The sequence below is a fragment of the Postia placenta genome, assembly GCF_002117355.1.
Source record: "Postia placenta MAD-698-R-SB12 unplaced genomic scaffold POSPLAscaffold_11, whole genome shotgun sequence".
NCBI classification, from domain to species: domain Eukaryota; kingdom Fungi; phylum Basidiomycota; class Agaricomycetes; order Polyporales; family Adustoporiaceae; genus Rhodonia; species Rhodonia placenta.
In genome coordinates this window covers 942,381-962,818 of record NW_020169842.1, presented here as the reverse complement: position 1 = coordinate 962,818, position 20,438 = coordinate 942,381, and the positions used below count along the sequence as shown (strand labels likewise).

The 20,438-nt window shown below is 53.1% G+C and overlaps 9 protein-coding genes across 9 annotated transcripts; 5 read left to right on the top strand and 4 right to left on the bottom strand.

Annotated features, from left to right (window-relative positions):
• Nucleotides 1-216: 216 nt before the first annotated feature.
• On the bottom strand, nt 217-2,680 carry POSPLADRAFT_1048385 (hypothetical protein; the record flags this gene model as incomplete). The annotated part of the gene is made up of 13 exons (XM_024479497.1): nt 217-247; nt 393-498; nt 616-911; nt 973-1,304; nt 1,360-1,484; nt 1,537-1,612; nt 1,664-1,757; nt 1,808-1,865; nt 1,915-1,986; nt 2,040-2,143; nt 2,191-2,289; nt 2,340-2,521; nt 2,618-2,680. 13 exons carry the CDS (start codon nt 2,678-2,680, stop codon nt 217-219), a joined length of 1,638 nt encoding a protein of 545 aa, XP_024336728.1.
• A 533-nt stretch (nt 2,681-3,213) lies between these two features.
• On the top strand, nt 3,214-4,080 carry POSPLADRAFT_1035422 (hypothetical protein; the record flags this gene model as incomplete). Its single annotated transcript, XM_024477085.1, has 6 exons — nt 3,214-3,217; nt 3,274-3,315; nt 3,377-3,448; nt 3,477-3,635; nt 3,688-3,815; nt 3,877-4,080. The coding sequence occupies 6 exons, from the start codon at nt 3,214-3,216 to the stop codon at nt 4,078-4,080; spliced, it is 609 nt and encodes a 202-aa protein (XP_024336727.1).
• Nucleotides 4,081-4,519: 439 nt separating this feature from the next.
• On the bottom strand, nt 4,520-7,016 carry POSPLADRAFT_1148860 (hypothetical protein; the record flags this gene model as incomplete). Its single annotated transcript, XM_024486232.1, has 6 exons — nt 4,520-4,643; nt 4,713-4,842; nt 4,900-5,034; nt 5,093-5,303; nt 5,362-6,890; nt 6,953-7,016. The coding sequence occupies 6 exons, from the start codon at nt 7,014-7,016 to the stop codon at nt 4,520-4,522; spliced, it is 2,193 nt and encodes a 730-aa protein (XP_024336726.1).
• Nucleotides 7,017-8,528: 1,512 nt separating this feature from the next.
• Nucleotides 8,529-9,567, top strand: POSPLADRAFT_1172207 (hypothetical protein). The gene is made up of 3 exons (XM_024488172.1): nt 8,529-8,820; nt 8,869-9,301; nt 9,353-9,567. Exons 1-3 carry the CDS (start codon nt 8,581-8,583, stop codon nt 9,475-9,477), a joined length of 798 nt encoding a protein of 265 aa, XP_024336725.1. The 5' UTR covers nt 8,529-8,580; the 3' UTR covers nt 9,478-9,567.
• Nucleotides 9,568-9,708: 141 nt separating this feature from the next.
• Nucleotides 9,709-14,265, bottom strand: POSPLADRAFT_1066990 (hypothetical protein; the record flags this gene model as incomplete). Its single annotated transcript, XM_024482132.1, has 23 exons — nt 9,709-9,921; nt 9,974-10,123; nt 10,181-10,830; nt 10,879-10,953; nt 11,011-11,017; nt 11,071-11,115; nt 11,166-11,283; nt 11,339-11,456; nt 11,510-11,602; nt 11,659-11,816; nt 11,878-11,922; nt 11,982-12,139; nt 12,196-12,319; nt 12,374-12,472; nt 12,524-12,640; nt 12,694-12,795; nt 12,845-13,265; nt 13,320-13,438; nt 13,489-13,606; nt 13,656-13,740; nt 13,792-13,870; nt 13,920-14,177; nt 14,233-14,265. 23 exons carry the CDS (start codon nt 14,263-14,265, stop codon nt 9,809-9,811), a joined length of 3,285 nt encoding a protein of 1,094 aa, XP_024336724.1. The 3' UTR covers nt 9,709-9,808.
• Nucleotides 14,266-14,469: 204 nt separating this feature from the next.
• On the top strand, nt 14,470-14,729 carry POSPLADRAFT_1095945 (hypothetical protein; the record flags this gene model as incomplete). The annotated part of the gene is made up of 2 exons (XM_024483129.1): nt 14,470-14,535; nt 14,604-14,729. Coding segments are annotated over 2 exons (192 nt in total), but the record flags the coding sequence as incomplete, so codon positions are not given.
• Nucleotides 14,730-14,785: 56 nt separating this feature from the next.
• Nucleotides 14,786-16,149, bottom strand: POSPLADRAFT_1075385 (hypothetical protein; the record flags this gene model as incomplete). Its single annotated transcript, XM_024482808.1, has 7 exons — nt 14,786-15,042; nt 15,104-15,205; nt 15,261-15,785; nt 15,847-15,854; nt 15,918-15,963; nt 16,016-16,045; nt 16,105-16,149. The coding sequence occupies 7 exons, from the start codon at nt 16,147-16,149 to the stop codon at nt 14,896-14,898; spliced, it is 903 nt and encodes a 300-aa protein (XP_024336722.1). The 3' UTR covers nt 14,786-14,895.
• Nucleotides 16,150-16,426: 277 nt separating this feature from the next.
• Nucleotides 16,427-17,228, top strand: POSPLADRAFT_1148970 (hypothetical protein; the record flags this gene model as incomplete). The annotated part of the gene is made up of 3 exons (XM_024486242.1): nt 16,427-16,631; nt 16,697-16,872; nt 16,923-17,228. The coding sequence occupies 3 exons, from the start codon at nt 16,427-16,429 to the stop codon at nt 17,226-17,228; spliced, it is 687 nt and encodes a 228-aa protein (XP_024336721.1).
• A 621-nt stretch (nt 17,229-17,849) lies between these two features.
• On the top strand, nt 17,850-20,372 carry POSPLADRAFT_1149201 (hypothetical protein; the record flags this gene model as incomplete). The annotated part of the gene is made up of 11 exons (XM_024486281.1): nt 17,850-18,063; nt 18,113-18,215; nt 18,267-18,463; nt 18,518-18,605; nt 18,655-18,760; nt 18,816-18,962; nt 19,018-19,348; nt 19,403-19,518; nt 19,577-19,692; nt 19,743-20,102; nt 20,156-20,372. The coding sequence occupies 11 exons, from the start codon at nt 17,850-17,852 to the stop codon at nt 20,370-20,372; spliced, it is 1,995 nt and encodes a 664-aa protein (XP_024336720.1).
• Between the last annotated feature and the right edge of the window lie 66 nt (nt 20,373-20,438).

Below are 20,438 nucleotides of genomic sequence, written 5' to 3'. Positions count from 1 at the left end.
TCTTAGGCGGACCACATCTGAGCTCGCGCGCGGGGTTATATCCGGTATACCGTTCAGGTCAAGGCCACGGCGTTAATGTAAGAGATATGATTGACTTCGCCAGTCGCAAGCCGTTCTTACGTAAGATGAGTATCAATAAGTTGTAATCATTCCTATTATCTATTGGATGTAACATCGTTCTCGCCGAACGCGCTACTCTGAAGATGCTACTTTGTATTAGATTCCAAGTAATGTCGTCTGGTCATTTCTATTAACATCATCACTCAAGGAGAGAGGAGTCATGACCGTTCAGAATGAGACGCGTGTGGAATCTGATGACCTCGAAGAAACCCTCTGCGCGAATGGCTATCAAATGCTTCTCACTCAGATTTATGCGCGGAAACGGATGGCACTTGGACTCGCCTTCGTTGACAGTGTGAGCACCATTGTAACTATCACCGGAGTTGACATGTCCGTAACGGAAGATGTGCTTCGTCAGCTTCCAGTACCACTTGGTATCTGATATAAACGTAAGCTATCGAAGCCGGTTTCAAAGTAAATGTGTAGGAATGTACCAGTGTTTCCTGGAAAACGCTACGTCAGCACTGTACTCAACCAAACTCAAGGGGCACCTACCAGTAGAGAGAGTGGGCGCGAGGAATGCCTTCTTAGGAATGTCAGACCGAGGAGAGGTACCCAGCGAGCTGATGATCGTGCCGGCGAGCAGCTCATAGGGACCGCTCCCAAAAGTTGGAGTGACGGGGGCGGGCTCAAGCTCAGTGCCGTAAGCGTCCACCATCTCGAGATGGCCGAATGCACTACCCTTCTTCAAGTCGCCGTACTGCTCACCGAACGCATCCACAGAAAGGTTGAAGGCATGCGCGATAGGGCCAATGGTACCGGCGACGTGCGCCTTGACTGTGGCAACAGAACTACGCGGGCGACGCTCAGCATCGATGCTCCTAAAGCACTTGGTTCAGGGCGAATACCAACCTCATGGTGTCAATTCTATGGTTGACAATGATATAGGCATTCTCCGGGAGCGCATTAGACTTTACGCCACCATGTATAATATCGACCGCCTGTGTTGTTCCGGCAAGGGGTCCGAACATCCTGTCAGTGCTCTTGAGCTCCTCCTCCAGCTGAGCCAAGGCCGTGTCGCTCGCTATCGAGTCCTTGATCAGCTTCTTGAAATGGCCAGAGAACACTGGGTCGTGCTGCGCCTGGCATTGCAGCTGAGAATAGTAGGTGGAACTACGGTTGAGGTGTGGCGTGTGAGGGTTGGCTTCGAGCTCTGTGATCATGCGGGCGAGCATGCCGATGGTCTGCCGTCGAGACGATGAATATCCACGTTTGTACGACTAACGCATGAGTGCCTACAGGGTGACGAGGCGGGACACTCGAGTGACCACCGGGAGCGGAAAGCTCTATCTTGGCATTTAACTTGCCCTTCTCGGCAACTGCAGGGTTGGACATGATGGTATCGCCTCGAACGGTGTAGTGGCCTACGAGTCAACTTAGAACTGTAGAGCGATCAAAACGAGAGATCAAACTGACCACCCTCGTCGACAATGATTGAGAACGCATCCTCGCCGTACGTGTTCAGAAGAAATTCGGAAATGGCAGAAGCGCCCTATGCTGATATCAGACGACGCAGCGAAAATAAATTCATATGAGCACCTACGGATACTCCGCTGCGTTCTTCGTCGATGCCATAAGCGAGAACGATGCTTCTTTTCGGCCGGAAACCTTTCTCTAACAGCTTTTCGATGGATAGCCTATGTACGACTGGTAAATGAAGCTCTGGGACCAAGTAGACATGCACTACATGGTACTGATGAGACCGGGCTTGTCGTCACAGCTGCCCCGGCCCCAAATCCATTCACCTTCGGAAGGTATGAGCAAGAAGCAGTCTGTATGAGAAACCGGCTGCACTACCGTCATAGTATCCGGAGAACGGCGGCTGAATCCACTGGTCAAGAGTGACTGGCTCGACAGGCACAACGTCTGCCACATCAAAAGATTTAATATCACATCCATGTCGAACATACAAAACCTACCTTGGTGAGCCGTCAACAGCATGGGTTTCAAGGAATGGTCCGTTCCCTGCCAGTGATAGACAAGGGCGTAAATGTTCACCTCAGTTTTACGCAACGTTGAGTGACTATTTGGCGTAAGTCGAGATGCGGACATCAAAACGAACCGACGTACACGAGAGGGAATGTTTTCGCAAGATATGCGTGCATGTCACTGAAGATTTCCCAGCGCGGATCCTGACCAGGGGGTTCCAGGTCGTCCCACATCTGGGTACTGTCGAACCCATCGGATGTGTGTACTTATGAAGACAAGGAGCAACGTACGGGATCTGGACAGCACCACTTAGCGCGTTGATTGCACGCGCCTTGAACCCCTCCGTTGCATACTCCTCATCGAGCTCTGCCATTAGCGGGGAGGTGGGAACGAGGGGTGCAGCTTGAGGACAGACATCTCCAGCGGCGGACGCCAATGAGACAAATGGTTTGGGCGTGATTTTGACGTCGAACTTGGAAGTGAGGATCACAATACAGCTCAGAACCAGAATGAGTCGCAGAGCACGACCAATGCGAGACCGCGGCTTCGGAGGGGTCATAAGTTGCACCTCATGCCGCTTCGCTTCGCTTTCAACGTCCCCAGAGGTAAGAGGAAGCTCAGTTTTCGCCATTTCACTCGTCAAGAACCGAGTTTGTCGATATAGGGGCCAAGCCGACTCGCTGGAACATCGCCTCGCGCGGCAGCTTTATACTGATTGCATGCTTTCGATCTGTAATGACTAAAGTAGGCGTGATAAGAGAACATACGGCGTTCCGAGAATGCAGCTTATCATCGCACGCTGAAGTTTGCCCTCCATCCCAGACACACATGCAGATGAACGATGGCCAGTATTGATGCAAGTACCTCTGAGGGTTCAATCGCAAAAGATGAGATGTAGCAGTGGATAGCCTCATTAGATTCGCAAAGTTCGAGCCTCCTCACAAGACATACGGCAGTCGCGAACATGATGAGAAGGGAGAATAGACCGCATTTCGAAAGCGGACTCAATAATCTCTTGACAAGCGCTTATCTTATCCGAGTTGGCGAGCAAGGCCTCTCGGCAATCTCCGGGTACTAGGCAGTTGTGGCTGCGAAGGTTCAGCCACTCACGTTAGTTCCTGGGAGGATACTACGAATCCGGGCCCAACATTTCAAGACTTCAAGATGGGTGCGTATAATCCTGATATGCTGCTGCACGGCGTGCTGAATAGCCTCTTGATGCAGTTCGTTACGCCGCCGCCGCTACCGCCACCAACCCCGAGAAGAGTGCGTCCAGAAATGCCGTCTTTACGAGCGGAGACTTACATATATGTTGGAATCTCTCCAGCTTCGCGTGCTCGGGGTGAGTACCTCCGCACGCACTTCAAGAACATGCGTGAAGTCGCGGCGGCTCTGACTGGTGAGATTGCTTTGGTTTCAGTGTTCAGGTCGAGGATCTGAAAGTTGCGGGAACACAGGTCTTAAGCTGACCAAGGCATACACCTACCTCAGCGACGTGAAGGAACACAAGCAGATTATCCCCTTCCGTCGCTTTGCGGGTGGTGTTGGACGTGCGAGCCAGGCGAAGCAGTTCAAGGCGACTCAGGGTATGTCCTGCCCCGAGTATTATACCCGCCGAGCCGCTCACCTCCACAATAGGTCGCTGGCCCGAGAAGTCTGTCCGCTTCATCCTACGCCTCCTCAAGAACGCAGAATCGAATGCTGACGCGAAAAACCTGGAGCTCGAAGATCTTTACATCAAGAACATTGTTGTGCAGCAGGCACCCGTAAGCTGCAGTTATGTTCTCAGATCATTGACGGGGCGCTTATAATCGTCCACTTCGCCAGAAAACCCGCCGCCGCACATACCGTGCACACGGTCGCATCAACCCCTACCAGGGTCACCCTTGCCACGTCGAGATCATCTTGTCCGCAACCGACTCCGAGGTCGAGCGCAGCAAAGACAAAGATGTCGCAACGACATCTCTCTCTGGCCTCAACCGGCGACAGGTCGCGCGCAGGCGGATTGAGGCTGCCCGGACGACTGCATAAGCATGCAGTTTACGGGAAGCGGTGTGCGGAGGTGGGGCCCTTCACTTTGCTCGAGGCGTTGAGCAGCTATTACCGTCTCATGTGTATGCAATATGCTATGTTGTCAAAACGTCAGACTCGGTACGACATATGTCGGATATTCATCACGTTTGTGCTCACAGCATAAGCACCTCATTCATAAAATAATACATTGGCGAGCGTGGGATTAGCAGTACATCCGGTAAGCGTAAGGTCTATGATACAGTGAGGTGACATCGTACAGACGGTATCAAGGATCGTAGAATTGGTGTAAGTACACAATTAACATCAAGCGATTAAATGAGCGGCAGGTATAACAGGACGATAAACAGATAATAAATGGCACAGATCTAGAGACGATGGAAGCACGTTACCGCAGCCCGAACAGTACTTGAGCGGTGATGCGATGCTGATAAATGAGTTATAAATAGGGTTCGTCAAATGGAGGCGTAGGGCGAGAACGGCTTCTAGGTCTTGCAGCGGCGCGTAGAAGTCGTGGACAAACCGGCCTTTTCTTCGCTCGTTGAAGCTTCAACTTCCAGATGCTGACTGAGAGTTGAATTTCAACGGTGAGTACGACGCTATGGATCGACTAGGCCTTAAAACATGCGCACCTTTTGTCAAATAGTGTCTGTGAATACTTGTCGTATTGTACCGCCATCAGTGGCTCGAGATGATGCTCCAGCCAGCCGCGCACGAGTTCCGTGGACGTGAGCTTGTGACGACCATAACATTTCTCGAGGTCTTTGTTTCATAGAATTTATGAGTAGTCGTCGCAAGATGAATGGTGTGACGACTTACCACGCACGATTCGGCGCATGTGGCGATAGAATTTGAGGGGGATCATGCCCTCCACCGGCGCCGTAGGTGGCCCCACCGTCGAGTCAACACGCTGCATGCATTCCCGCATCGGACTGATTTCCTTGGGGATCATAACTAGAGCAGAAAACAGTCAGCGCTGAGGTTAAATGCCTATAATGAACCGCACACCAACCTGATAGCGGAATCGCAGGTAGGTTTACAGGTAGCTCATGTCGGTATAGGCGCCAATCCCTTCCATTGAAGAACTCGCCGAGAGATTCACGTGTAGATACGGTGCGTTCGTCCAAAAGCTCTTCTGTTCTCCTGAGACGCGTGACGGCACTGGCCTGTAGACCAAGCAGAATAGCATACGCCGAATTGAAGTTGCGCAGATTTTTGCAAGCCTATAGAAGCGGCGTCGTCAGTATGAACGGATATGATATACTTATAAGCGCTACTCACAGCAGCAGTCTGGACGAAGAGCTTGACAACACGCGCACGATAAGTGATCTTACGTTGTTCGACGACGGTTTTCGTAACCCAAAGACTGATGGCATTTGTGAACGACCTCCACCGATTGAGTTTGTGCTGGAGGCTGGCGTCGCGGAACTCGATCAAGTCTTGAGGCAGGAAGGCGTGGAAATAGTCGGACTCTGAGACCGTCAGTTGGCGTGCTAGTTCTTCAAAACCCCCATCGGCCCAGAAGACCGCGATATCCAGCAGGTTGAAATCTAGGGAATCATGCTTCATCATGCCGCCGTTGAGCTGTTGTGCGAACGCCGTCGGTTCATAATGTGCCGCAGCTTGTTGCGTAAGCTTGACTTCTCTTGCCAGCCACCTCGAGTGGCTGATGTCGGCGCGGCCACAACAGCATTCCAACAGGGCATTCGACACCCGTTTAGCTGTATCCAGGGGAAGATCCTTATCCTTTGCAAGCGTGCCGAAGATGAAATCTGTCATGCTCTTGACGACGGCCTGGTCGGTTGCCCCCTTCCAGTAATTGCTACACCAGAGGTACAACAACTTCGCCACTTGGATCTTGGAAAATTGAGCATGGAGCCGCCAGAGAGGCAGCAGCGAGGCATCGAGTTCCTTGGGAGCTTGCTCGTTGTAGCGTTCAACTAAGAGCTTGAATAGACCTTTTGGTGGCGTGAACTTCCGGAAGAACATGAAGAATAAGTCCGTCAGCTCTGTCACGTCGCGCACCAGGACTTCGCGCCGGTCGGTTAAAATGCGGACGATCTGTTTCAAGGTCGCCGCAGTAATGGAACCATCTAGATTCACTATGACATCCAGCTCGTCTTCGGGGGGAGTTGGCAGCTCAGCGTTGGGAATGCTTGAAGAGAGGTTGGGGAACACTGCCAAAGAATCCCGGGCATTACGCGCGCCTGAGCGGAAGTCGGCAGACATGCTTGCGAGTAGAGCATCATACGCGGAGTCAAACGGATCACATAGATCCTCGTCCTCATCTTCTCCTCGTGTGACAACAGTGAAATCGTCGTCGTCCTCGGCACCACTATGCCTGTCCTTCGCCCAGTGAGCTTGCGGTTCATTTCTCCGCCTGCCGACGAGGTCGACGAGATTTTCAATGCGTGTCATGGCCCGCCGTAATGGCCCAAAGACGTCCTGCGGCGAGAGCCCCGGCCTACGGTGCTCCCGTTCCATAACCACGACGCTCAGCAAGGAACGGAAATGTGACATTGCCAGCGTCATCAGCTGATAGCCCATGTCTCGAAGGTCTATCAGGTCGTCTACGGAGTCTACGTTGGCGTAGAACGGCTCTAGAGGAGTCAGCAGAAAATCCAGGGACTTCAGCGCTGAGTCGTATCCCGCCGTGGAGCGGATATCTCCCACCCCCGCGTCGAGGTCTCTCACGGCCAGTCGCAGCTGCTCAACGAATCTGGTGTTAGCGTCTTGGACGCGGCGCGGCTCGCAGGCGGCAAGGGCTTTGTCGAGGTCGGCATAGCGCTTCAGCAACAAAGCCAAGTCGACTTGGACGTCGTCGTTCTTTGATTTGTATACGTGTTTCACAAACGCCACATCGGCTCCATACCCTGTGATCGCGGAGACGTTGCACTCGCTGTCGTTGTCGTCGTCGAGATAGCTGGCGCTCGCATTGATGTCTTCGATAAATTTGGAACCGCCTGGGCCGAACTTGCCTGTGGGGTGGTCAGTCTGGTCTCTCTTGTGGTCACCGATAGTCCGAAGCAAAAAGCCATAAGACTGTTTCCCTGTTGCGCTCGAGCCAGCGCCTGGGAATCGAGGAAGGGCCCCGGGTGTTGGGGACGCACACAGGGTGAATGACGATGCGGTGTGTCTGTCCGCAGCGGATTCCTGGTCTATGCTCTCGTGGCGCGTGGTGGCGACAGGGTCAGGCCTTGCACGCTCCTCGCAAGGAGATGGAGAGGAGGAGGGAGCAGATCTTTGGCGGCGAAGCTGGATCCACGCGTCCGCACTAGATCCAGCCGCAGGAGCACCAGATACTGTAGAACTCCTGGCTCTTGAGGTAGTCTGACGTGCTTCACTGGAGCGATGCATGCCGGCGGATGGCCGTGTGGATGAATAGACCACGGCGCTAGGGGGAGAGCTACGACCGCACAGAGTCGTATCAGAAGTTGCGGAAAGCGGGCTCGAAGCTTTCCTAGGCACATAGACACGGGTCGGGGAGAGGGGCTTGGTGGACGGGGACGGTGGTGGCGGAGGCTGTGTGGCCGAACATCTATATGAAGGCATTGCAGATTGTGAAGGAGAGATTTTGACGGAAAGCTTTTCCCGCAATGGGCCTGACGAGATTGTCGGCGAGCGTTTACGGGTAGGGACACCAGCTCTCGCCCAACTAGGGGGTGCGCCAGGAGGCCCGGGGTTCAACGGGGCCACAGTCATGGTAGAGGTTTGAATGAGAGGTAACGGCAGTTTTCTTGAGAGAGTGGAGGTTGCAGAAGATGCAGAAAGTGTCTATAGCACAAGTTCAAAAGGGTCTCAAGTCGGTGGAAGAACGAAAAGTCGGAAGAGTGGAGGAATATGAATGTGTAGGTCTATATATGCATGTCTCACGCTAGTGGCGGCCAGCACCTTGAACTTCTTGTGGCGAATCAATGCGTAGCAGCCACAGACTCGTGATCAAGGGATTAGTCAGAGTGGGCTAACAAGGTGGCTCGCTCTAGCATGCTATCACGACACACATACAAGGAGGACCGCTCATTGATCCATTCAGAGCTCCTACAATTAGCGAGCGCATGTCCCAGCACAGTCGCAACTGAAAGCTCGTTACGACCGCATATCACTCACCGGAATGACGTCTTCACTATAATTTCAATCTCGAATTGAAGAGCTCGGCCCAAGTAGCTGCAGACCTTCAGGGGTCTGTCTGTTCCGAGTGGCGGTACAACTATTGTCGCTTCCCACTCTTCCTATCTACGACGCTATAGATGAGCAATTGCCTAGGGGTATGGCCATGCTGGTATGCCCCTGAATACGCTGCGGAGAGGCACTGAAGCAGAGCTAGAGCCGAATGGTTACGATGGTGTACCAGCGAGAGCCATTCCTCGAGCGGACCTTCCATATACAGCCAGGCGCTCGCCGATCTCTGTGCCACACTTGGCGGCGAGAGCAACTTGCAGCTGGCAATGGACGTGGGCTGCCCCCGCCTGCCTTGCCAACACCCCCCTTTTCTTTCTTCAAATGGCCGTCGTGAACAGAGACAGTCCCGGCACTGAAGCGGCCACGTTTCTCGACAGCGTCGAGGGAGAGATAGCCCTTTTCCGCTCCGTGATGCGCGCACGACCCGTCGGTATTCACCGCCACTTCCACATCCTCACCATCCAAAATGCTATTCTCAGAGACACCGGCCGACTTATCTCACCGGACGACCTGTGGTGCAAGCTGCGCACCTGCTACAACCTCGATATCCTAGAAACCATTGTACGGCCCCGAGCCCATAACATGTAGTTGGTCGTTGACTGTTTGCAGGAAGCAGACGGGTACGATCCATTCGGGGTCACCAGCTCACCCACACCACCCAACGTGGGCGCTGGCTCCCCCTCCCCTGCTGAGAATCTCAACAACCACCCGTGGTTCCGCCAAGAGTTCAGCTTCCCGCCTGATGAATCTTACGAGCCCATCGTGTCCGTGCGGCGGATACAAACCACCGCATCCCTACCGTCTTCCTCACCTTCAACTTCCCCTCCACCCATCGGACGTCTTGCTGGAGCCAGGAAGGGGAAAAGCAAGCTCAAGAACATGGCGGGTCTTGTGAGCGGCGACAGCGACAGCAGTGCGCTCACACAAGACAGCGGGGACGAAAGTGTATCTCCCACTCCGCGGGAGAGCATCGCAACAGGCACGGATGGCGGGACCGAATATGCTGAAGAGGAGGATGGAGAGGGTCGCGAGCAGTCACCAGGTACGTCCGCGATGCTACCCAGAGCTTGGATTTGTCGGACCTGTCGGATAGGCATTCCTCTAGCCACCAAGCTGGCCAGGAAGACGACCAAAGCAGGCCGGAGGGGGAGCGGTAGTAGCAGGGCGCGGGGTGCATCGATCGCCGGAGGGCGAGGTACGAAGCGGAAGAAGAAATAGTTGTGAGTGCGTGTATTGTAACTGTACATGCAGTGCTACAGGTGTACATACTGCATGAAGGCTCATGCTTGAGGCATGTTGAGCACGCGCACGGCTGCTGTTGGCCAGGACCTGACATTTGGATCCCGAGAGCACCACTGGTCCTGCATATACAGGGTGCTACAACTTTCGTATCTACCTCCTCGCGTTGGCACAAGTTTCGACAGAGACTGTGATCAAGCACAACCTGGGTGCACATGCACATGAGAAATACATTCTCTGGTTCGTGTCGTACAGCAGTCCGTGTCATGTGTATGCGTTGTTACAAATGTGCTACAAGTACGCAGTGCGCTCAATCCGCAGATACATCCATCTTTACAACATCCTCCGCAGGTTTGTCCAATGCAGTGTTCTTGTTCTGCCGTTCCGCAAGGAACGCGTCTATCTTCTCCTTCAACTCCACGTCTGTGGGGACGTGTTAGACGAGGTTTCTGAGATAGTTCGTCTAGAGACGTACCCGGCGTGACGTCGTCCAGAGTGAGGGGCATCCGATTAAACGGGTCCTTGGAGTCCGAGAGTAAGTGCGATTTGATAGTGGATCGGTCCACGACTGCTCGCGAGGAGGGCAGCGTGACAGGGTCCCGCATAAGAGTGAACATCAGTGGGTCTGCAGAAGAAAGAGACCGGTAAGACAAAACCACTGGACGAAAGATAGGTTCCATACCAAGGAACTCGTCCGGGATCTCGCCCAGATCATCCTCAGCCTCTAGTGTTGCCTTCGTCTCCTCCACCTTCACGACGAACATGAGAAGCTTCTCAATCTCGGTGTCGTTCAGTAGCAGCCGTTTCTTCGCAATCCCAGCAGCCCGTTCGAACAACTCCTTCCGGTAGCTGCGCCCGTCCCCTGCGATAGCACGCGCGAACTCGCCCTGGTCGCTCAGGTTCAAGTACACTCGCAGGAGGTCGCTGAGCAGTTGCCTCGGATTGAATTTGTATTTTTCTGGGTTCTTCACCTTGAGGTCTTGGCATTTGGGGCCTGCGAGGGCGTCCAGGTTGTAGTCCAGCATTGCCGCCAAGCGATCCACAATTTCCGGGACCATGAAGGGTTCCTTGGTCTCGCCGGTGAACGCCTTTAGCATACCCACAGTCGAGTTGCCTAGCTGCACGTAACCAGATGCATGGCGCTCTAGCGAACGCAGGGCACCTTCGCGCTCACGGCGGTACTGGACGGGCTTCGAGTTGAACGTGGCGGCGTCCTCCATTTCGGTTTGAATCTCATGGATTTTGGTGAGTTCGCTGAGCGATTCATCCATAAGGTAGGTCACGTCGTTAATCATAAGGTTGACAAAGCGGACGAATTTCTCCATGTTATTCCTATCCAGAGTGAGCATATCGCGGCCCTCCAAGAAGCCTGTAAATTACCTCGTCTCGTTCTTCAGGGCTTCCCGGTGGACAGCATTGTCCCAAATTGCCCGAAAGAGGTACGCAATGTTACGACTACAGTGTTGCACGGAATGAGGGACAACATGAGATGATATGTCAGAATATCCTCACCGAGAATCTGGGGGGAGAAAGGTGAGATATGAAAAGGGACGATACGACAGCCCCACTTACTGAATTTGTCGTAGAACTGCGAACTCGCCCCTGTCTGTTCAACCTCTGACAGTAGGCTTATTATCGTGCGTTCACAAGGAAAGATACACACTCACCAATATAGAAGTGCGTTAGAGCAGGTACGAGATATTTCAATGCAATGGGATGAGAGTTGAGCGTCGACGTCATGATGGCGCGGTGCCCTCCCCAGTTCAATGACGCATAGAAGAGAACCTAGCGCGACGATGCTGAGTCCGAGATATAACGACGTTGAAATCATGTCTGTTACCTCGACAAGTTTCGCCTTCAGGAATGGATTCTTGATATACCACGTGGATGTCAAGAAGGTTAACGTCCAGACAAGTATCTCGTTCTTGCCGGAAAGTTCCAAAGATTCGGGGCTCTGTCTGCCACATAGTAGTCAGGAAGCGTGTCATGAGCAATTAATTAGCGACCTTACCTTACAACGTATAGTTGATAGTCGATCACATCCTCTATCAAATACTCAGGCAATACTTTGAAGGACTCCGGAACTTCCTTGGGCAACGGCAATCTGAAGAGTTATATGTTAAGCACTGGGTCCTTATCAAAGGTATTTGTAGTACACACTCAACCGGCGGATTCGGATGTCGACGTTTTGGATCAACAAGCCGAATGAGCCATGTCGATACAAAATTCACGAAGCTGACGGATCGGAATACGATCTCCGGGTCTACAAGTTGTACGGAGAATGCGAGTTGCGATGTCAACACCTTGTCCAACTCAACCTGTGCACAAATGAGTAAATCTCATCACAATACTGTCGTGCCGAGTAAGTAAGGGGCCTACTTTGACAGCCTTGATAGCTGTTTCTGTCCGCGCTTGGAACATAGTCTGGAACGTGAGTCCATGTCAGGGGGTTCAGATGAATAACGAAGAGACGGGATTATTACCCCACGCCAAGAGCCATCACCCTCGAGCATCTCCAAATGCCGGTTTATCTCATCATACTGTCTCGCCAAGTCTTCGAATGTTGAGATTGTCTTCTGGTACCCGTAATGATTCATAGCCATCGAAAGGTAGAATATGTCCGAGATGAAGTTAGGCGCGTCTATGGGCTATTTGTATCGGAAAGTCAGACCAACACTGATTTGCGAACATACACACCACCAGGTGACGCATTACGTTCTCGCCATTGCTCCGCTTCCTCACTAGTCGCGTTGATACGAGTCTCCTCTGTTATGTTGATGCGAGAGGAATGAGCATAGTATGCGGGGTCAATACGGTCAATCTGGCATGGCATGTAAGAATGGATAGCCCTCCAGAAACGAGGTAAAGAAGGTACCTTCGTGTAGTTTGCATCCATGAAAGGCTCGCAGAAGCGAAATAAGATCGTTTGGAGATTTGCCATGAAGCAATCTGACGCAACAGTGTCAGGTTCGACCTAAGAGCCGGTGGATGAGTGCCAGTTTAAGTTCGGGACATCAGTACTAACGTGTGAGCCTGCACGCCTATGATTCAGTGCGATAACGCGGGCAAAGTATTGCAAGACTGCCTCCCGAGTCTCAGGCGATGCCCGAACGAGGGTATTGAAGACCTGGAACATAGAGGACTATAACGCATATCTCAGAGATCAACTTGGCTGCGTCAATGATGTAAATTCACCTGCAGGCTCTTCAATGTCCCGCGGAGACTAGCAGTAGATGACTCGATGTCACCCTGGGAACGCTCTTTAGGCTTAGAATAGTATGTGTTGGCGATGGCTGGCTACGCATACGTGAGCAAGGCAGGAGGTAGCTGACAGTCGTCTCCTTACCCATTCTCTCTCGAAGACACCTAGTCTTAGCAAGGGTCCCAACAAGCTCACTCGCTCGAAGTCCGGGGCCGTCGCATTGGGAGGGATCCAGTTCTCCAGGCGCGTGATCATCATCGCGATGCTCTTGATACTGACCAGCGCCTCCAATCCACCGATGACACTTCGCCAGCTGGCATCGCCACCAGCTAGACCTTCGGGGCGGAACAGTGACGGGTGGCAACACAATTGTGTGACGACTGGCCCAAGCACACCATCAATCTCGTTCTCCGGCTCGAAGCGCTTGGCGAGGTCTTGTAGGAATGGCTCAACCTCAAAAGGCGACAGTGTGTTGGGAGACGACGCGGAAGTCGAGAGAAGGGGCGCAGACAGAGATGAAAGCGATAGCAGCGGCGCCACCAGTTCCGAAGGACCCAAATCTCGCCTGTGGATGAGAATTTCAACTAATATCCGTGCCCGCAGGAAACCCAAAACTAACCCTGACGGTTGAGGGAACATTTCCGGCTCCTGCAGACTCAATCCCGCATAGCTGATGACTAGATCCCGCAACTTGTCCAGAAGATCCTGCCCTCGTTGATTCTCAACGGGCGGGTATCCCTAGCACATGTTCTAGCCATATGCTTCGCCAAAGACCTGATGTAACGTACCTTTCTCAGGAATGCAGACCTTGTGGCGTTCAATCGCTTCCAGCATCCAACCAGATACTGAAAGCTCGTCTGCTGTGGTGGAAGGGAAGCAATGACGGAAAGATACTCCAGGTCATCCCTATAAAGACCTCAATCTAAGTACTGGATCGGGGTGGCGCATCACTCACGACATAGCTTCCGGGTCCAATTCCAGCCTCGATATGAGCAGGCGATCTGCAATGTCCCCACTCAGTCTGATTGACTTTGAAGCGTCTGATAATCATTCATTTAAATGTATTGGGATCGACACGCAGAGCTACTCACCTGGACTCTCAGATTCCAACTCGGCGGCCAGATGCTTCAGCCAGACAATTTCCCAGCCGCTCTTCTCAGCAACGGCTTTCTGCAAAGGCTTATATATCTTTGCGCATGATCCTCGAATGACGACTGACCTCCAGTGCCACATTAAATACATGACCGATCGTCTCGTGCTCCCAGGTCGGGAACTCAAGAGATGCGGGAGTCACTGGTGCGTGTCTCCGCTGCGGAACTGGCGGCAGCGCCTGAGGCTCTTCCAGCACCCTCTTCTGCGATGGCGGCGGTATAGGCCTGGGCTTAGGTTTGGTCTCTGCAGGCGCAGGAGTGGACGACCCGGACGCTGGAGGCGTAGGACTCGCGCCCTGGAGCTTCGCAAGCCGCTTCAGACGAATCTGTACCCCACCTGATCCTTAGCACTGAATTCATTCGAGATTTCAAGCCACCTACGCGGTCTGCATCGTCTTGAGGGTTGGAAGACATGATGGTCGTCTGCAAAGTCGGAACGCCCAGTGCACGATGAGGGCAGCATTGTGGACCCTTATGGACGCGTATGCGCACGTGCCGCCTGAGCTTCTTCCGCCAGGGGAGCACCATCGACCACCTCGCACTCTGCACAGCATGTTCTTCGCCAGGCTGCTGTCCACAGCCCGTCTGTTCTCGACATCTGCTGTCGCACAATATCCAAAACTCAAAAGCCACCAGGGGGCCAAGAAGCGTTGGCGGTCGATAGCCTCGGGCATTTTCAAGCGCGTCAGTCGCTGGACCTCTCCTTCCATTGCGACAGGTCACCTATGTGCTAAGGCTTGCTCTATCTCCAGGGGCATGCTGGTCACAAACACTTGAACGTGAACAAGAGTCCGGCCAGGAAGAACAAGCTCTCCCAGACCGCTCTCTCCCATGGGTCACAGACGACAAGACTGAAGAAACTGCTACCTTATGGGTCACCATAGAGCTATCGGACGCTTTCCTCCGCGATGATCATGCTATTTCCACACATTGGTGCGTTTATATCCCTTTTAATCCGCATAAACCAAGTTTGATCGTACAAGCAGAACCATGTATTTGTAGAGACCCCTTAATACCACCAATTGCCCATGGTATAAATTCCTTTCACTGGGTATTAATGTTACCTTCGTCCAATGCATTGCTTACGCTACGACCTTCTTCTGTTGGGGCTGCTGCACCTCCGAAGAACGCCTGAATGCTTTGCTGTTTCGGGTCGAATTCAGCGCTACCAATCCCACCCTTTTGTCGTGCCTGTTGGACGACGCATCAGCGTGGTGGTCTCTATTTCCGGGATGTCGAGAGGACTACGTACAACTCGGTCTAAGTGCTCATGGCTGTTGAAATCTGTGACCCGTACTACTAGCGGCGGAGGATTGCTATCTGAGAATTCCATGGATTTCCCCTCTACCGATCCCTTTCGTGCCTCTCGTCAAACCCTCAGCGATGTTATACGGACAGAATAGACTCACCTTGACGTCGACTGTCACCCGGGTCCAGGCGGTATTCAGCAGCCCTTTGTACTTGTGCTTTGGGTGTGCTCCGCTGGCATCCTTGGAGAGCAATGCAGGCAGGAGCTCGCTAATACATAGCCCGTGGCTAACGATCGCTACATGGATGCCCTTCTCTCCTGCTCTCGCAGCTTGCCAGACGTACGGCATCACCAGCCCATTGATGGCCTGCTCTGCCCTTCGTGCAAGGTCATCAAGGCTCTCTGCCTCAGGGAATTTCTGCGAGCGACCTGTTAGGACGGGATACACGCCGCGTGCGTAGTACTCCTCCAAAGTCACTCCAGGCTCCATCTCGTAGACCCATGGCTTTCCCTCTGCCACGCCGAAATACTGCTCACGCAAGAGCGGGGAAGTCGTCAAGGGAGGCTGCGGCTCTTTCTGAGCATCGCGGAGAGCCTGGGCCGTCCATTGAGCTCGCTTCAGCGGCGAAGCATGGATCGCCAAGAGCGGCGTGTTGGAAAATGACACTCCCAATGCCTTCGCTTGCTATAATGATCGGTGAGCGACCTCAGAAGCACTATCAGTGATGCCGATGCTTGGGATTTACATTCATGCCTGCCAATGGAAGGGAAGGCATTATTAGCCTGACGCCATTCCCGCGGCATGTGAAGCACTGACCATGATTGGAGAGTGGAGAATCCTGCCATCCGGCCCACACATTTCGCTGTACACGCTCACATGAATGCCGTCTTCGAACACGTTCATAGCGCACTCACCAAATTATCCGTTGACTCGCCATGCCTGATCTGCAGACGATTACCCTTCAGCACTGACGTAAGTCTGACCGCATTCAGTTCATCCTTACAAATGTGAATGTAGCAGTAGGCGATCCAGAATAGTTCGGGTCCATGGCGACAATCGTATGTTGTCGAGGATCGCAGGTTTGACTCGGCTACTCTTCACCCGGAGGTTGCTTGCACAGGCGCACATTGAACTGGATCCGCGTGACACGACATGGTATTGCCTGATTGGGATAGAAGCTTCGAGTGGCTGCGCGTCGCAGTGCTTGTCCGTCCTTCCCACTTCTTGGTCAGACGCGAGGTGGACGCGCGTCCACCTCGCTAAAGCTCTTATATTCACCTCGCTTGCCTCGTACACCTCTATCTCACACTTACTACTTGCTCACAATGTCCCGCTCTTCCTCTTCCGAACGTGATGCACAACTCTTGGACGTCGGGAAGCAGTGCTCGGCGGCGTCATGCTTGACGGTGGATTTTTTGCCGTTTCGATGCCAGCATTGCAACCTATCCTTCTGCGGAGAGCACTACGTTCCAGAGCTGCACAACTGCAGCAAGTACGACGCCAGCAAGTATAACCGCATAGCACCGTCATGTACGTATACATCAGCACTTGTATGACGATCGCACCTCGCTTATGATGCATTCAATGCTTTGCAGGCCCCCTGTGCAACACGCCTGTCGCAGTACCACCTGGACAAGATCCTAACATACGCATGGAGGCCCACATCAGTTCTGAGTGCTCAGTCATGACCGGCAAGTCCCAGAAGAAGTCGACACCTGTATGTGCGCGGGCGAAGTGCGGGAAGGTGCTCTTTGCACCCATACGCTGTGATGTGAGTGTCTAGTCATTCTCATGCTTACCGTGTGCTAAGCATGGTCCCAGAAATGCAACCAGCAGTTCTGTCCGCAACACCGTTTCTCCGCCACCCATGCGTGCGTGCCAACCGGCTCGAAGGCGGGTGGATCTGCTGCATCAAGGCCGTTTGCAGACATCCAAGCGCGCACAGCAACAGCTAGCTCTGCCGCCGTCAGCGCCATTCAGCGCGCCATGGCGTCAACGACGTCAACGTCCTCATCTTCATTTCCTACCGCCGTTGACTTGGCGCGTCCTCCACCACTGGCGAAGTCCTCATCTTCGTCATCCTCGGCTTCGAGTATGCCCAACCCGTTCTCGCAAACTGATCGGTAAGCATCCATAATGCCTCTCGCTCTCAGTGACAACTCACGAAGCTCTAGTTCTGCCGCATCGTCTCCTTCGATTCCTTCCGCCTTACCTGACACTAACGCAACCAACTCTAATGAACCACCTAAACTCTCTGCAACCCCAACTACGACTATCCCTAAATTATCCTCACTAAACTATCTCTCGTTCCGCCCTCCCCCGGTATTTGCGACGGCTTAATTCTTCTCTGTATCAATATACTTCCATCTTTGTATCAACATTATTTTCTCAGGCGAGCAAGGGCAGAGAGAGAAAGTAGGAGAAGGGCCATAGCCGAGCGTGCCAGGAAAGGACTCCCTCTCAGTGAAGAAGAGAAGGCCATCCTAGCTGAAGGGGGAGCAAAGGACGACTGTATCATCCTGTAGCTATAGCGCATTCTCTTTAGGATCTCATTCTAGCTTTGTATGGCTATTTATTATGCATATGGCGTTCCTCGAGACCCGAACTTTGAATTGGTATTGAACGCTGCAGAAACAAGCGCCCATAGCATCTCTTAGGGTCCTCAGCGTCTAATAGTGAGACGACAACTTTGGATCGGGCGCGCTCAACTTGCTCGCTCCTTTGCTCGACAACAAACCAACACGCATAATGTCCGACACGGAGCACGACACGTCCGTCTTGGGAAAGCGAACGCGTAATGGCGATAACGCGCCAGAAGATGATGAAATGAAGACCGAGGACACGGCTGCCACAATCCCTGTGGACGAGGACGACGAGGACGACGTTGGGCCCATGCCTGCGCCGGCTGAGAGCAGCGGAAATGGCGTGGCCAAGAAAAAGCGTAAAGGCGAGTTTCAAATGCGTCCTTGTTGCGAGGTGCGCGAGCTCAACCGCCGGTGTTCGCTGTATAGTGCTGCCGCATGAGAAGCTGTACCTCGAGCATTTGCCGAGCGCGGACAGATACTACAAGAGTTTTATGCATAGAGACGTCATCAGCTTCTGTGTTATGACCAAGTGAGCTAATCCCGTGCTTCACGGACTGCGTGGTGATTGACTGCATACCAGGACTGACTTCCTGGTGACCACGTCGGTCGACGGACACCTGAAACTCTGGAAGAAGCAGGACCAGGGAATTGAATTTGTCAAGCACTACCGTGCGCACCTTGCACCTATTACTGGGGTCTCTGCGAGCGCGGATGGACAGCTGTTTGCCAGTGTCTCTGAAGATGGCTCAGCAAAGGTGTTCGATGTCATCAACTTCGGTGAGTCGCACTCTGACACAGACTCTTCCCGTTTTTGCTTAGCAGTGGTTGCAGACATGATAAACATGATCAAGCTTGGCTTTACCCCACATACATGCTGCTGGGTACACCGACGCGGACAGGCGCAGGGTCTCCTCGCGGTGTAAGCTCATTTATTTACGTCAGATGTAGGCCCATTAATGATATTGTAGTTCAGATCGTGACAGCGGGACGATACGGCTCTATGACGGGCGTGGTAACGGCCAGCCGTTGGAGACTATTGAGAAACTGCATCGCTCTCCGGTGCATATCATGGCGGTACGCTACGCCACATACATTATCTCCAGGGGCACTTAGTTGAAATTTTATGTAGTACAGTGACAGATACGACTGCGTGGTATCGGCGGACGAAGGCGGGTTCGTCGAATATTGGCAACCAAGAGAGCCCTTTGAGCTCCCCAAAAATGTACCTGGCTTGTGGGCGTTCAAGAGCGCAACCGACTTATATGAATTTAAGAAGGTACGTACGCTTCGGGGACTGCAGGAACTTCTCCCTCTCACGCAATGTCACATAGTCGAAGTCAACGCCAACGTGTATCACGCTCTCGCCAGATTCGACTTCCTTCGCGACATTCTCACTGCCCGACCGCCAGATCCGCATATTCTCCTTCCTTTCGGGCAAGATGACCCGCAAGTATGACGAGTCATTAGAGGCGATTCAGGAGATGCAGCAAGCGGGGACGGCGATATACAAAGTGGAAGACATGGAGTTCGGGCGCCGTCTCGCGGCTGAGAGGGAACTGGAACTTCCTGGACCCGACGGGATTGTGCCAGGCCGCTGGATTAATGCCATTTGGGACGAGAGCGGCGCCTTTGTGCTCTACCCGACGCTGTTGGGTGTCAAAGGTGAGCTTTCTATCCGACTCGAGCCTCATGGATCATCTAACTGTCTGATCGCAGTTGTCAACACCGTCACCAATCGAGTCGTGCGCCTGTTCGGCAAGGATGAAACAGCGCGATGGATGCATCTCACCCTCTATCAGGGCGCGCCTGCGAAGAAGGGACTGACAACTGCAGTATGCGTCTAAATGATTTTTTTTGACACTCACCCTCACTTGTACTGCTTCATGTCAGGCGGCAGCTGCATCAGCAAACCCTCTCCTGGCCGAGAAGGCTGTCAGAGATCCAACGCTGGTATGCACAGGCTATAAGCGCCAGCGATTCTACATGTTCACTCGCTCCGAACCTGAGTGCGTACGATCAGACATCTTTCCTGGTGTGGGAGCTGACTAGCCTTTAGGGACGACAAGTCCGGTGATCGCGATATCTTCAATGAGCGGCCCACCCGCGAGGAGCTGACGATTGCATCATCCACGTCAGCTCTGGGAAAACCCGGTCCCTCGCCCGTTGCGAATGCCGCTACCATTCACACGACGCTGGGCGACATGCATCTCAGATTATTCCCCCAGCAGGCGCCAAAGACGGTGGAGAACTTCGTCGGACATGCGCGAAGTGGATACTTCGAGAATGTCATCTTCCACCGTGTCATTCCGAAGTTTATGATCCAAACAGGGGATCCGCTGGGCGACGGTACAGGTGGAATGTCAATCTGGGGCGGAGAATTCGAAGATGAGTTTTCGGACGACCTAAAACACGACAGGTGAGTTGCCGATGCCCACAGCCAGACTGTATTGGCGTTAATCACCGGACCAGACCATACACAGTTAGTATGGCGAATGCAGGTCCAAATACAAACGGGTCGCAATTCTTCATCACCACAACGGCAACTCCCTGGCTGGACAAGAAGCATACTATCTTTGGCCGAGTGCTGTCTGGATTGGAGGTGGTGCACGCGATAGAGAATGCAAAGACCAACAAGGTGGACAAGCCGTTTGACGACATCAAAATAGTGAACATCGACGTGGAATGAGTTCGCTTCAAATTCTCATGTAGTGGTCTTGTGCCTTACTTCTGTAATCCACACCAATCGGAGGAG